General features: G+C 37.2%; 1 protein-coding gene and 1 long non-coding RNA gene across 3 annotated transcripts; one reads left to right on the plus strand and one right to left on the minus strand.

Moving 5' to 3' along the window:
- Positions 1-688: 688 nt before the first annotated feature.
- LOC148848469 (putative ABC transporter C family member 15) lies at positions 689-13,300 on the plus strand. 2 transcript variants are annotated; one of them, XM_088949942.1, is made up of 11 exons: positions 689-1,047; positions 4,387-6,737; positions 7,180-7,266; positions 7,356-7,994; positions 9,502-9,666; positions 9,827-10,121; positions 10,531-10,745; positions 11,418-11,723; positions 12,300-12,363; positions 12,449-12,688; positions 12,827-13,300. In XM_088949942.1, exons 1-11 carry the CDS (start codon positions 1,023-1,025, stop codon positions 12,961-12,963), a joined length of 4,524 nt encoding a protein of 1,507 aa, XP_088806068.1. In that variant the 5' UTR covers positions 689-1,022; the 3' UTR covers positions 12,964-13,300. The 2 variants fall into 2 exon arrangements, with proteins under 2 accessions (XP_088806068.1, XP_088806069.1); XM_088949943.1 differs by having other exon boundaries at positions 693-1,047; positions 4,390-6,737.
- Positions 12,893-15,735, minus strand: LOC148848470 (uncharacterized). Its single transcript, XR_016100800.1, has 3 exons — positions 15,526-15,735; positions 13,433-13,853; positions 12,893-13,332 (listed from the first exon to the last, which is right to left on the minus strand). It is a non-coding gene; the product is annotated as an uncharacterized LOC148848470 (long non-coding RNA).
- Positions 15,736-16,033: the final 298 nt, after the last annotated feature.

Genomic DNA, 16,033 nt, shown 5'->3' on the forward strand with positions numbered 1-16,033 from the left:
TTAGAGCTGAATCGAAATTGAACTCCATTACGTATGGATTCGAAGAGGGTTGTGTAAATCTAAACCCTACCTGTTTTCTTAGGCCTCCCATCTCATATCCTTTTCAAAACCCACAGTGGCTTGCTTGGATTTTTAGAATCCAAAGATTTTACGAGCTTGAATCTGTTATCCACGAGATGTTCTCATATTTTTATCCAACTGGGAATATCTCTTTTGTCATTCATGCACAATATTTCTAATACATGATGGCTCTTTATGGGTACGGAGGCATAACTTGTATGGGTAACATCTCCGTCTTACAATATACTCAAGCTTTTTGATTCTGAAGAGATAAACATGGTCCAGGGCTGATAAACGAGATTAAACCCAGATGGCTAATTCTGATAGGTGTAAGACTAATAACTTACTCTCCGATGTTTTATCTCAGCGGCATAATCTATTTCAATTTCTAAGGCGAGAGATCCCAAAAATTCTGAAGCCAAAAGCTTCCAAACCACTGCGTTACACTTTTTCCAATACAACGCATGTTTGTAGGGTTAAGTTACAGCAACTCTCCCTCCGCTAAACCTTTTCAACTTTATTAAACCCCATCAACTTTATTAGACCTCCATCACTTGGCACTACCTGCTTCGCATGCACCCTCAAAAACATAACACTACAAAACGCAACCAGCCAAAAGACCGCCCTCACAAAAGCACCACGTGACATCCTTCTCAAACCCAACTTCTTACACGACAGATGCCACCAACATACAAGTTCTGTTTATATTCAAATATTCTTGTGCTTGGGTTGGGCTCTCCTCTCTCTCTTTCTCTTTCTCTTTTTTCTCTCTCTCTCTCTCTCTCTCTCTCTCTCTCCTCCCACTTTTTAGTCTTCTCTCCATACCGAAAACTTCACGAGCTCTCATTCTTTTGGCAGAATATTTTTCTTAGGCTTCACAGGAAAGGTTTTTCCTTCTTGCTGGTCGAAGTAGGGGGGGTGTTTCGAATAAGGTGCAGTCGTGGGGCGTATTCTATGCAGAGATGCTCGACTCAAATAGTGCTCCAAGTAAGCTCTGGCTGGTCTTAGAATGACTATCTGATAATAATGGTTATGAAAACGATAATATACGTCCTAGGAGATCAAAGCTGCTTAAAACTGAAAACTAATGCATACCTTTCATGTTTTGCATTCTTGGTTCTTTTAGTAATTGATTGGTGCTATAGTGGATGTCAAGTAAGTTCTTTCACTTGTAGGTTTCCTGCAGAAGTTGATGTAGTTTAAAAGTGTAAATATAGATGTAAATGGTTAGAATTGCCCGTTTAGAAGTGACTCTGTTATGAGAAATCAAAATACAGTATAACTGCACCCCTTTTTTTTTTATCTTTTTGGTTTTTCTCAAGCCATTTGTTCTGGCTTCATTGAATTTAACTTGCTTGTACCTGTTTAGTTTGTTACAATAAAGTTGATTGGTTTTTTGAGGTTGTAGCTATGATGTTTGAAACACATAAAGCAAATGAAAAGATTACAAATGAGATTAATAGAAAGATGTCTTTGCTTCTTTTACCATACGCAAGCTGCAGGGTGATTACTTTCAGTACAATTCACAAACCTGTGTAGTACCAAGATTGTTGCTTTGCGTATAGTCTTGGTCCAAGCCTCCGGTCTCCATGCCATCCATGGTTGGGATGGGGGATAGAAAACAAATATGAGATTGTTTTTTAAATGCTGACAAAAATATGAGCTAGCATTAAGATGTCTTTTGTAGTTCTGATAGATGTGTCTCTCAATCAATATTATTTCTATAGTTGAATAAATGCTATGTTCTTCTGTTTCAGGCTTATATCTGTCACCTCCGTGATTCTCTTGCCCTATAAAACCAATTTAGTAGCTGCACTGCATCTATATATGCAAACTGTTGTTTCCATACAGAGTTTCATAGGTTCTATCATCTCTTGATGGCAATTTAAACCAAAGAGAAAAGATTGTATCAAAAAAAAAAAAAAAAAAAAAAGCAAAGAGCAAAGAGGAAATTTAAGGTATTAATCAGGAACTGCCATATAATTGATCAGAAACGCGATGGTTTAACGCAGTTCAACGTTTAAGGACTAAGGAGTGGAATGCAGATCAAATTGTCTCAGTTTGGAAGGAGTACAAATACAAATATGCAGGGTGCAAAACCTGTATTTTGTATGTATTTGTACTGTACATATTTGTATTTGTACTCTTTCCAAACTGAGCCTTAGCTACAAAATGACAAATTTTTTTTTTATATTTACCATCCATATAGCCACATTCTACATTGTTGACCCGAAAGGAGTGGGATGCAAATCAAACAGGATCTGACCATCCTAGGTTGGTTCATGTAATGATGGACTCTACCTACTTGTCTCTGTGCATGGGTATCATGGCAGTACGTAGAATTGTCCCACCTCTTATATTCCAATGGGTATTGTAGACATTTTCAACACATTTACCTACAAGAACAAACTGTAACAGAAAAACAGACGGTAAAACTACAATTAGTCCATGAGTGGTTTCTGAATAAATCTGCCATATGAAGATGAAGAAATAGTGATTGAACATGGTTAAGCTTCTTCATGGAATATGTATCAGTGATTGAAAATTTCAAACTCCTATTGCTTCTTAGTGCTCAGAATTGTAGAGCAGAACTGCTTTTATATTATTGACTTGAACTACAATTGCTTTTATATAGAAAGACACTGAACATTGAAAAGTAATGGTAGAATGTGGGAAGTCACTAAACAAAACCCTTTTGATGCTCCTTCTATGTAATGGTGGGATGGTTTCATTGTGTAAGCCCACGAAGTGTGGTAAGGCGGTGATGGTCAGACCTCTGAAGATCTAGGAAATGGCTTTGATCTGAAGCAAGAAAGCAGGGGAGAATAAAGGGGAAAGAAGGGATTTTCAGGACACCAAAGGGCTGTCTATGTACCCTCCAACGAGGGACCAGGCCACCATAGTTCACTGATTCTGGGTTTCCGGCAGAGGAGGTTGAAGACTGAGAGAAAGGGAGGAAAGGAGAGCTCCTAGAGATTTAGGGTTTCTTTCCCACAAAATGGGACCCGAGTCTCTTGAGGGCCCATGCATGGGCCCCTATATATAACATTTTCACATTATTGGTTCTTAATGTGTCTTTTATAACAATTTCAAGAACATGGATTTTCTGAGTTAAACCGTTTTGGTTCAGGTTTAAACTGAATCATTACCGGGTCTGTGGCCTTTTATAAACTCATTGTCTTACATATTTATTTATCAAGTGAAAAAGGACAAGCAGGATTGGGTGTAGGTATAATCTAATGGACCATAGGTAACTTACAGCCTAAATGTTTGCAGCTTTTCCCAAGTCATATACAGCATTTGTTGGACTTTCAGGATGGGTTCCAATGCTCCATATAGAATCTCACAATTGACCCAAGTGATTCAGTAAATTAAACAGGTTTTAAAATAGGTAAATTCCTCAAAACTTCAATTCTTATTAAGCTTCTAAGGACTGGGTTCTAGATGGGCAGGAAAGAATTAACCTTGAAAGAGATAAGTTTGTAAAGTAAATGGTAAATCCATATGGAAATATCTTTCTTTTTTAAGTACTTAAGAAAGATTCTACAGATATAAATACTCAGTATCCAATACAGGCCACTGACAAGAGTACCACAAATGTGCTTCCAAGTTTTTGTCCAAGACGCTTCCAAATCCTTCCACAATTTTAACCTCATAAATAACATGAATATGCACAATTAGTATTTAACTGCATAATCTATGCTTATGGGGACGGTAATGCAAAATTCTAACTTAAGCGACAATATGTAGATCAAGGCATTTTTGCAAGGACTCTGACCGATTATTACTCTTTTTAACGAGAACAATATGCAGATTAAGGTTCTAAACAAGTAAAAAAGATAAAACTATTAATCAGGTTTCGTCATCTGTTTCCAGATAGATCCTTTTGTCAGATAGATTTTAAATGGAGTTACAAGATCCAAGCTGAGGTATCAGATGTGTAACAGGAAAAGCTTATTAGTTCATTGTAAAACATTGCCAACTTGGCTCGGCCTAGTATTCTTATTACAAAAACCCTATCATCAAAATCAAGTCAATTCGTATGAATCTACAGAACATGGCACTTGGTGCAAAATACAGTTCTACCAGAGGAAACAACAAGAGCCTAATCAATAACTTCAATTGATATTAGCTATTTAGGCAAGCTAATAATCCAGTTGTGGACATGAAAAAGATGAAGAGGTTTATCTTCAAAGACCTAGGGTAGGATGACAAACAGATAAACCATGGAAAATAATAACTTCCAATGACAACAAAGGCACATGAAATTAAATCACTTTTCGTTCTTTTGTTATCCATTGACTAACTTCATCTCTCAATGTGCAGAAGATTATCAACTTCTTCAATATTATAGAGCATGGCTACAGTTAAGCTCACCTTGTTTCTGGGAGGATGTCAGCATAGTTCTTCAACTTGGGTTCCTTGGAAGTTTATTAATCTACCTTCTACAGAAAATATTGAGGGAATCATGCACGCGGAGATCAAAAACCACAGAGAAAGGGGCAAAAACATACTCCTCTGGAATAAGATTTGGCCTCTCTTACAAGGCCAATATATGTTGCTCCACTTTGCTATTCGGAAGTCATTTGCTCATACTTATAATGTTGTTGAAAGGGAATGGGATCCATTGCAAATTTACAATGACAGCTCTGTTGGCAGAAACCATGCAAATAATATCATGGTTGATTACATTATCTGCATTGTTCAATATATGGAGGGCAAGATCCTTAAAGCTTCCATTCATTCTACGAGCCTGGTGGGTGTACAGCTTCTCGCAATCCATTATCTGCACTGCCCTTGATACTTATTACATCCTTACAGATCAAGGGTCACCTACAATAGGAGACTATGGTGACTTGGTTGGTCTCTTTGCCTCCACCTATCTTTTTGGTATTTCAATCAAAGGGACCACAGGAATCCACCTCTTTGAAAATGACATCACAGACCCACTTCTGGATGGAAAAACTGAAAAGCATGCAGAAGAAAATAGGAAATCTCCATATGGCAGAGCTACTCTTTTCCAACTAATTACATTCTCTTGGCTAAACCCACTGTTTGCAGTAGGAATCAAGAAACCCCTCGAAAAAGATGAAATCCCCGATGTTGATACCAAAGACTCTGCTGGATTCCTCTCCCATTCTTTTGATGACAGTCTAAATTGTGTTAAGCAAAGGGATAGCACCACAAACCCATCCATCTACAAAGCAATCTTTCTCTTCATCAGGAAGAAAGCAGCAATCAATGCAATGTTTGCAGTGATCTGTGCTGGAGCATCATATGTTGGCCCATACTTGATTGATGACTTTGTGAAGTTTCTAAGTGAGAAGGGACAACACAGCCCATGGCACGGGTACCTTCTAGCATTGGCATTTCTAGGTGCCAAAATGGTTGAGACAGTTTCCCAGAGACAGTGGATCTTTGGGGCCCGCCAACTAGGTCTTCGCCTGAGAGCTGCACTGATATCTCAAATATATAAGAAGGGCCTGCACCTGTCAAGCCAATCCCGCCAAAGCCATACCAGTGGAGAGATTATTAACTATATAAGTGTGGATATACAACGCATAACTGACTTCATCTGGTATGTAAACACAATTTGGATGTTACCGATACAAATTTCCCTTGCAATGTACATTTTAAATATGAACCTGGGTACTGGATCCCTAGCTGCTCTAGCTGCAACGGCAATAGTGATGTCATGCAACATACCCATTACAAGGATCCAGAAGAGGTTCCAATCCAAGATAATGGACTCCAAGGATGACCGCATGAAAGCCACATCAGAGGTTCTCAGAAATATGAAAACTTTGAAACTTCAAGCCTGGGACACTCAGTACCTCCACAAGCTAGAAAGCTTGAGGAAGATCGAGTATAACTGGCTATGGAAGTCACTTAGGTTGTCAGCAATCACAGCTTTTATCTTCTGGGGATCCCCCACTTTCATCTCAGTTACAACCTTTGGAGCATGTACTCTACTGGGAATTCCACTCACAGCAGGGAGAGTGTTATCTGCATTGGCAACCTTCCGAATATTACAGGACCCTATATTCAACCTACCGGACTTATTGTCAGTGATTGCACAAGCCAAAGTTTCAGTTGATCGAGTTGCATCATACCTCCAGGAAGATGAGATTCAAACAGATGCGGTAGTGTTTTCTCCAAAAGATGAATCAGGGCTTGAGATAGAAATCAAAACTGGAAAGTTCAGTTGGAATCCAGAGTCAAAAAGCCCAACGCTTGAAGGAATAAATCTGAAAGTGAGGAGAGGGATGAAAGTAGCTATTTGTGGGACTGTAGGATCTGGGAAGTCTAGTTTGCTCTCATGCATACTTGGAGAAATACCAAAGCTTTCAGGGACAGTGAAGATCAGTGGAGCTAAGGCTTACGTCCCTCAATCCCCATGGATATTAACAGGAAACGTAAGAGAGAATATTCTTTTTGGGAATCCATATGAAAGTGCCAAGTATAACAGAACGATTGAAGCATGTGCTTTGATGAAGGATTTTGAGCTTTTCTCCTGTGGTGACCTTACAGAGATTGGAGAAAGAGGTATTAATATGAGTGGAGGACAAAAGCAAAGAATACAAATTGCACGGGCAGTCTACCAGGATGCCGATATATATCTTCTTGACGATCCTTTCAGTGCTGTGGATGCTCATACTGGCACCAAACTCTTTCAGGTTTGTCTTAGTTAGACCATCTTAGAATCAAGCTTTTAAGGTATCACAACTAGGTTTCAGTTGATAAAAAAATTAACAGAATTGGATCAAACTCCAGTCAGCAGTGATTCTATTAAATATGAATCATTCAAATTCCAAAATAATTATGTTAATTCAACATGATATGTTAATGGAAATGCAAACAGTAGCATCTATTCCAGGCCCATACAAGTCCGACATATAAAACCCACATTCATGACCCATGCCTGATATATGGTTAATATGGGCAAGATAGATTCAATTCAACTGGATCATAACCATTTCCACTAAACTTTAGAGCTAATCAGGTTATTCCCAAATGACATCTAAATTTTAAACGATTGTTGAAGTATGCCATCAATTCTCTTCATGGTTCAGAATTGTAAGATGGATTTGGAAGCTTTCTTTTGCCTATTCTGTGCAGGACTGCCTTATGGGGATCCTCAAAGATAAGACAATACTTTATGTCACCCATCAAGTCGAGTTTCTTCCAGCAGCAGATCTCATCCTGGTATACAAAATGTAGCATAATTTTCCAACCATTTTTGACAATCTCTGTACAAACAGTATGAGATCAAAACTGAAAAGAATCTTCAACAGGTTATGCAAAATGGAAGAATTACACAGGCTGGAAGGTTTGAAGAACTTCTAAAACAGAATACAGGATTTGAATTGTTAGTTGGTGCACATAGCCAAGCTTTAGAATCAGTCCTCACTGTTGAAAATTCAAGCAGAACATTGCAATCTGACAGTGGATGCGAGGCAGACCTACACACCACAAGTGCAGGGATTGCTAGGCAGGAATCTGACCATAACCTCTCTCCAGAGATAACAGATAAAGGAGGAAGATTGCTGCAAGATGAAGAGAGAGAGAAAGGAAGCATTGGGAAAGAAGTTTACTGGTCATACATTACTGCTGTTTGGGGTGGGGCCCTGATACCAATCATACTATTGGCACAGTCAACCTTCCAAGTACTGCAGATAGCCAGTAACTACTGGATGGCATGGGCTTCTCCTCCAACAGCTGGGACTAAACCAGTTGTAGAGATGGGTATTTTGTTCCTGGTTTATATACTTCTATCTGTTGGAAGTTCACTTTGTGTTTTGGTCCGAGCCTTGTTAGTAGCAACTGCTGGCCTTCTAACATCAGAAAAATTTTTCAAGAACATGCTCCATGCCGTACTTCGGGCTCCAATGTCATTCTTTGATTCAACTCCAACCGGAAGGATCTTAAACCGGGTCAGTATCATATAATCACTTAAGTAGGTTTTCCTGATGTCCAAAAACATGCAGCTTGGTATCTAATGCAGGTTGTCTTGTAATCTTTTTTACACAAAAATAGAACAGTGTGCTTTTATATGGAAAATATTAGGTACTAAGAAAATTTTATAGGGAAAAAAGTGACAAGGTTATATTATACATTATACTTACAACTTCAGATATTACTTGCAGAATTGATTTCCTAATATATAGGAAATGAATAAATATATTGTAAAAATCTAACTACTCCCAATCAATCAATGTCTATATCAAAGATCCACAAATCAAGCAGTATGTTTATACAAGCAAAACAAGAAGACCAGAAGGACAAAAGGAAACCATTAGTATACATATACATGCATACATGGTACACAAATTCATACATGCATGGATACATATACACATTTTCTGCATCTGATGCTTCCATTGGAACTTAGAAAAACATGTGTAATATTTGGCTATTAGCCAGTGTTTTAAAAGCGCAAGGCACAATTTAGGCAAGACGAACAATTAAAAAAAAGCAAAAAATTCGAAAAAAAATGCAAAAAATTATAAAACATAATATTAATAAAAATATTAACTTAAGTTTAAAATAAATGTTTTAAAAAACCTATTGTCTAAAATTAAAATACATAAATATAATATGTAAAGTATATTCATATGAGAATTTAAAAATGAAATAAAACATATAAAACATTTTCAAGCATATAAAACCCACAATCTCTTTTTTTTTCTCAATTGCATCAAGTAGCTAATGTGATATATTACATTCCTAATTCTACGAGCCACCTTTGCGCCACACCCCTCGAGGCAAGCCCAAACAAGTCCATATTAGGGTCTTAAATTCTTAGATTTCAAACAAAAAGTAATAATTTTATAACCGAAACTTCAAGAACCCCCTATTTGGTAATGTTGTCCATTCATTCATCTTAATAAAATATCTTCTTAAAAGCAATTTAAACTATAAAATTATTATTTTTTGTGTGAAATCTAAGGATTTAAGACTCTAACATGGACTTGTTTGGGCTGGCCTCGAGGGGAGTGGCACGGGGGTCCAGGTGCGGAGCCCCCAGCCCAGTGGCCAGACTCAAAAAAAGGGAAAAAGAGGCAAATTTTCAAAAGGCGCACGCTGGGGCTAAGGCGCAAGGCGCACCAAGCGTGTGCCTTTTGAGTGGGCTGTGCCTAGGACCTAGGCGAGGTGCCTACCCTAAAATGCGCCTTGCCTGAGCGCCTAGGCACGCCTTTTAAATCACTGCTATTAGCAGGCCCTCTTTCTCTCTCTCTCTCTCTCTCTCTCTCTCTCAAGGCATCTCAGTTTTACTTCAATCAATGCAGCCCAGGACTTTTGAATTGATAGTTTGATACTGTCAAGGATATTATTATGCACATCTGATGGTCACTTATTTTATACATTTAATTGTGAACCACATACGTGCATGAGGAACTGGAAGCCCTTAGTACTAACTGACAAATATCTTGACTGCAGGCATCTACAGACCAAAGTGTGCTAGACCTGGAAATGGCAGGAAGATTAGGATGGTGTGCTTTCTCAATAATACAAATTCTAGGAACTATTGCAGTCATGTCACAGGTGGCATGGCAAGTATTTGCCCTCTTTATTCCAGTGACTGCAATCTGCATATGGTACCAGGTAAAATGCTTCTTTCAACTGCAATGATTATTCACTTGAATGCTAGTCATAGAAAGTATTTCATGCTCTGTTGTGTTTGGGGTAAGGGCATTTATACATTGAATTTGTGGCTGTCGGCACATCCACAATCTGAATCTAATAGTTGAGATGATCACTGCAGCGATACTATACACCAACTGCGAGAGAACTAGCCCGCTTAGATGGGATTCAAAGAGCTCCAATTCTCCACCACTTTGCAGAATCACTTGCAGGAGCTGCAACAATCCGTGCTTTTGACCAAGAAGACCGCTTTATTGAGGCAAATCTCAGCCTTATTGACAACCACTCAAGGCCATGGTTTCATAATGTATCAGCAATGGAATGGCTTTCCTTCAGATTGAATATACTATCCAATTTTGTTTTTGCATTCTCATTGGTTTTGCTTGTGAGCCTCCCCGAAGGAATTATTAACCCAAGTAAGAATCATGAACATACATTGTTCTAAGACAATTCTTAAATAGGTAGACCAGGAATAAGGTCCTATAAATCGCAAGCTAGTAGACACCACAAACATGTAGGTCATTTGGACCAACCACTCAATATTGTCCCATTAATGAAATATCCTACATAAAAAGTCAAAATGATTGCATGATCATAACCATTGTTTTATACAAATATTACCACAGGATTTTTCCCATGTAGGATTTGTCAAATGGAGGGTCCTACTACCCTGCATGTTTTCCATTTATATCAGTCTATTATGACCTTATGGTCTAGCCAAAGAGCGCATCTGATTTTTCATTCTTAAAAACAAATATAGACATTTCCTGATTTTCATATCAAAAGTACCAAATAGAGCTTATTCCCAATTGGATATCTTAACAGGTATTGCAGGGTTGGCAGTGACATATGGGTTGAATCTGAACGTGCTGCAAGCCTCTGTTATATGGAACATGTGCAATACAGAAAATAAAATGATTTCAGTAGAGAGAATTCTGCAATATTCAAAAATTACCAGTGAAGCCTCCTTGGTAATTGAAGAATGTAGGCCACCAAACAACTGGCCAGAAACTGGAGCAATTTGCTTCAAAAACTTGCAGGTAAAGGTTATAATGTAATATTTTAGTATGAATGATAAATAATTGATTCATCATTCTGGAAAGCATAATATAGGACATATGTATTAAAAATGAGGAAAGATGTAAAATAGGTATTTGTTTTTAATGTCTTACTTGTGGAAGAAATTGTAGCTGACTAGTGTTCATGATATTTTATTTAGTGACTCTATATTTCTTACCTCTTGTATAGTCAACCAAGGAAAAAGTAAATCAGGTAAATGCTAGATATATGTTAGTCATTGATGATTTATGCAATCATCATTTTACTATATGTCATTAACCACTAATCCCCCATTCACCACTAAAGTTATTTCTGAAGGGCAATAATGCTCTTTTATCTGGTTAGCCTATGTAGAATACCTAGTCCAGAAAATAAAAAGTTCAAATATGCATACCCAGGCTGACAGTTTCTGTATGTAATGTCTAGACAAAGGTGGTCAGTCACAGTATGATGAATCCCACTTGGGATTCAGGATGGAACTAGGATAATTTCCCAATGTCAATTATTGTATATGTTCATTTCTAAGAAACCATTCAAGTTTCCAGCAATGCTAATGGCCAAGTACTAACTTACTCATAAAATAAGTTTTCATCTTTAGAGAATTAATAATTTATTTACTTATATAGTTATAAGTATATTTCTCAATGTTACAGATCAGATATGCTGAGCACCTTCCGTCTGTGTTAAAAAATATTACCTGCACATTTCCGGGAAAGAAGAAGGTTGGTGTTGTGGGACGAACAGGCAGTGGGAAATCTACTCTCATTCAAGCCATATTCCGAATTGTGGAACCCAAAGAAGGAACTATTGAAATTGATGGTGTGGACATTTGCAATATAGGACTTCATGACTTGAGATCCAGGCTTAGCATCATTCCACAGGACCCAACAATGTTTGAAGGAACAGTCAGAGGAAACCTCGACCCATTAGAGCAATATTCTGACAATGAAATATGGGAGGTGGATACTTCTGTCTGATAATAAGGCATTAATTGAGCAATTTATTTTAGATAAAACAGGGTGCAGGATCCATGTCAATTCCCTTACAGGACACTTTTTAATTTATCTTTAAGGAGTGATAAAACTAGGATGGACGATGCAAGAAATTTTGCATGCCTCTTCCTGTACATGTTGCAACATCCAAGTGTTGGAACTCACTGGTTGTCGGTTAGGTCCAAATTGACCCAATTAGATGACCATATTCTTCTAATCAGTAAACTCTTTTCCTGAGCTTCTACGTATTGGTTGGCCATCAAGATGAATGTAATAACCTGATTGGTTTCCCTGGATCATCTGACCGGATCAAACTTCAGCAAAAGAAATCTCCATGGAGAGCAGAGCTTACCTAATACTCAATCCTATTCCCCTTGGATGTGTGCAAATGTACACAAGGCACATGCATTCCTCCCATCCAGATATCACTATTGTTCTCCAGTCACAGATAATCACAACCTACCCCAAATGAATTGTGAAATGCAAGCATCCACTTTTTTCATTTAAAAATGAAATATTTGAAGCAATTTTGACATTTTTCAGGCTCTGGATAAATGTCAACTTGGTGATTTAGTGCGTAGAAAGGAAGATAAATTGGATTCAACAGGTAAGATTGATCATATGAATTCTACTTCACAGTCAAGTTTTCTAACTTGAGAAGTTTGAAATCCTGATATATGTGGCTCTTACAGTGGTTGAGAATGGAGAAAACTGGAGCGTAGGTCAGAGACAGCTATTCTGTCTTGGAAGAGCCTTATTAAAGAAAAGCAGCATTCTCGTTCTAGATGAAGCCACAGCCTCTGTTGATTCTGCAACTGACGGTGTGATACAGAAGATCATAAGTCAGGAATTTAAAGACTGCACAATTGTTACCATAGCTCACAGAATTCACACAGTTATAGATAGTGATCTTGTTCTGGTCCTCAGTGAAGGTAAGCTATAAGTTATGTTTAAATTTTAGTATAACGAAACAGAGAAAAATAAAGAAAAGGGGAAATAAGAAAGAACTAGATAGAATTGTGTCCTTAACAGTTTTAATGCTACAGATGAAATCATTATTGTGTTAACAGGAAGGGTTGTGGAGTATGACACCCCAGCAAAGCTACTTGAAAGAGAGGATTCATTTTTCTCAAAGCTTATAAAAGAGTATTCTTTGAGATCACAAAGTTTCAACAGCTTAGCGAATGTACAAAATACAATGCCATGACATACTTGGAACCATGGAACTTTTGAGAACATTCCAATAGAGAGATCAAATGTTGAGACACCAAACTGGAATTCTCAGGCATCCAGATAAAATGAAGAACAAACAAGCTTTTAGTCTGAATACAAAACAGAACCGACTGCCTTGCAATGCAGTACATTCATGTGTATTATGTTTTTCAATACCAAAAAGTGAATGCTAAGGTCCTTTTGCTTCTTTGTTTCTGATTCAGCATTTACTAATAGGTTGGCTGCACAAATTAAGCTCTGCCATTCTGTATTTAGATAGGCTCTTTTTCATTGCTAATTGCTGTTATATTGTAAAGATAGTCCTTCACTCATCTAACTGCTGCATTGATTAATGTTCTTTTATCTGCATAAAACAAGGACACCATAAAATCTTATGAAATTAGTTTATAAATATAATTAAAAAAAAAGAAAACAAAATGAGCAAAGATCATCACTACTTGAACCTGAGTGCTCCTTGATCAAGCCTTGGTCTTGTCAGAACCTTCATGTTGGACCAAATCACTTCTAGTTTATGCACCTGTGGTCTTTGTTTCACATGAACAAACCGTAACAATCTATTATCTTGTGCACAATTGTTCCTACGGTCCTACCCCAGGTTCCCTTTAGTACACTTATTTGAAATCTTTTACACTTCCTAGTTTTACCACTTGTTCAACTCAATATCATCATCCCTGCCACAATTTGTTTATGGGCATGTTTCTTTTTCATCTTCCAACATTCCAATCCTTGAATCATGGTTTGTATCATATCCACTTTGAACTTTCCCTATTATTTTAGGGGTATGTACCGATCATGCAATGTTCCCTCCTTGTGAACCAATGTTGTCAAACATGGACCGTAAGGTCCAACCATCAGAACCAGGAACTGGAAGCCAAAACAGTGATTAGGTTGCATAGTTTCCAAAAATGCTGGCTTGGTTAAGCTTAGCACAAATACAAGTATAAATGCCTCTCATACCCCATGTTTTAAAACTTAATTTGATATAAAACAGGTTTAAAAACATTCCAGAATTATTTCCTTTTTCAAATTTTCTTTTTTTTTTATTTTTATTTTAACTACTCAAATGGTTGAACCGGGTGTTCTAAAAGGGTTCTGTTTCTGGTCTGACTCTGACCAACACTGTTGTGAACAACTAAGCCCACTATGGAGTATAGGGTCGGCATAGACTGGAGGATTGAACAGGTAGCCTCTCTAGCATGTCCCCTATTTAGTGGATGGTTCAGATAATCAGATATTCCTTATCAACTCTCAACATAGCAGAAATGGTGCAGGTCATGTAGGGAAGCTCCCTTCTTGATCCAATAAAAAAACTTTTTCCTATACATGAATACGTATATCATATACCTACAGCAACTCTCACATAAAGCAGCATCGCTTTAACAGATTGAACTCCAAGAAAACGATTGTTTTATATAGCATAAACCAGACCGAACCACAAGTGTCAATACATTGATGAGAGGCTTCATATGTACAATCCACATTAACAAGGTCAAAATAAAGTGATTTATATGCTAACAGATTGAACGGGATAAATCTAAATATGGTATGACATAATTCAAACAGGAGCGGGAAAAAATCCAAATCCAAACACAATAAACTAAGCAGAAATGTTGTATATGAAATTTCAGTTTTTCCTACAGCATCCATCCCTAAAATGTTTTCCTCTCCTTTGTCTCAAATGAATCAATAACTTCAGAATCCGCCAATACCCATGAATTCCAAACAAATTAAATGAAAAAAGGGTTACCATTTTATTTATTATTCATTTTAGGAACAGGCATGTGAAATTTAATATGAAGCGTCTACAATTAAAAACATTTTGCAAAATCCGTCCAAACATGACTTTCATTCTTCCATTTTCTCTGATTTCTCCTTCACAGAAAAAAATCCCTAATTTGGCATCAATTTCGAAAGAGTAATTCGAAAAAAAAAATCTCTGATTTCTCTTTTCGGCTGAGAATTTGAAGATGATGGTGGAGAAAAATAGAAAAGAATGAGAAAATGAGAAATCTATGATAGGGGAAAGATGATATGGAAAGAGTTAGGACCAATCAAAACCCACCCATGAATTTTGATAAATAACACTTGGTTCGTTACCACGTTTATGATTTCAGTTTATTGGTCAATTGTTTTTCCGATATCATATCTTTTCCATATCATAGTAGAACCCCCATTATATATAAGTTACACAAATATGCTACTATAGGTCTTTCAACATATGAATGGGAATAATTTATTTTTTTAAGGGTAAAAAATAAATAAATAAATAAATTACAAAATACCATTTAAACAAACAAAAGACATGAGGTTAAACTAGAACAAAGCAATTCAGGTTATCATACTAAAATAGCATGGAGACCCCAAATCTTTTTTTTTTCATCCATCAGTCAATCACTACATATAATCTAAAATTTTAGAAAAAAAAAATGTTTGATAAATGAACCACAACACATTAAATTCAAAGGCTTGGATCAAGGCATGCTCAAGTTTCCCTAATTTTGATTTTCCAGGAAAAAAAATAAAGAAAGAATAATACCTTGTCAACTCCAGGAGAAATGGCAACCACATGAGTGACCTGTTTCATCTATCTAAATGGTGCATAGCACCAAACTGTTTGGTTGTTTGCCTAAGTGGGAGGAGATGGGAGCTGGCTTCACCAACTAGAAACACCGTGCTGAATACTATAGGACAACAAGACAATATCTTTCGTTGATCTACAGGAAGGATGTTTCTAACATCCGCATCATTCAAGTGCTGGTGTGAGAAGAAGTAGGGTTGTCAATGGTCTGGGTCTGGTTCAGGACAGGGTAGAACCATTCCGAATCGATTGCTAAAACCGACAGCATTGGAACCGAATCAAACCCGATTGGTTCTATTATTTCACAACCAGTACCAAACTGATGGGTAATCGGGTCTAACCCGATTAAATAAAAAACCCATACTTAAGATGGTAAGACCTATATTTTTTTCATAAGATACTCTATATTTGTGTTGATTTTGAAAGTGCACAGAAGCAAGAAAAAAAAAACATATGTCCCAAAGAA

This window comes from Nelumbo lutea, chromosome 6 (genome assembly GCF_056320005.1).
Source record: "Nelumbo lutea isolate HS-2025 chromosome 6, American lotus-T2T, whole genome shotgun sequence".
NCBI lineage: Eukaryota > Viridiplantae > Streptophyta > Magnoliopsida > Proteales > Nelumbonaceae > Nelumbo > Nelumbo lutea.

Excerpts from the sequence above, each read along its gene's own strand:
- LOC148848469 (XM_088949942.1), top strand. The coding sequence starts at position 1,023 with ATGCTCGACTCAAATAGTGCTCCAA. Across the intron at positions 6,738-7,179 it reads CTGGCACCAAACTCTTTCAG|GACTGCCTTATGGGGATCCT; the intron begins GTTTGTCTTAGT and ends TATTCTGTGCAG. Across the intron at positions 9,667-9,826 it reads CAATCTGCATATGGTACCAG|CGATACTATACACCAACTGC; the intron begins GTAAAATGCTTC and ends TGATCACTGCAG.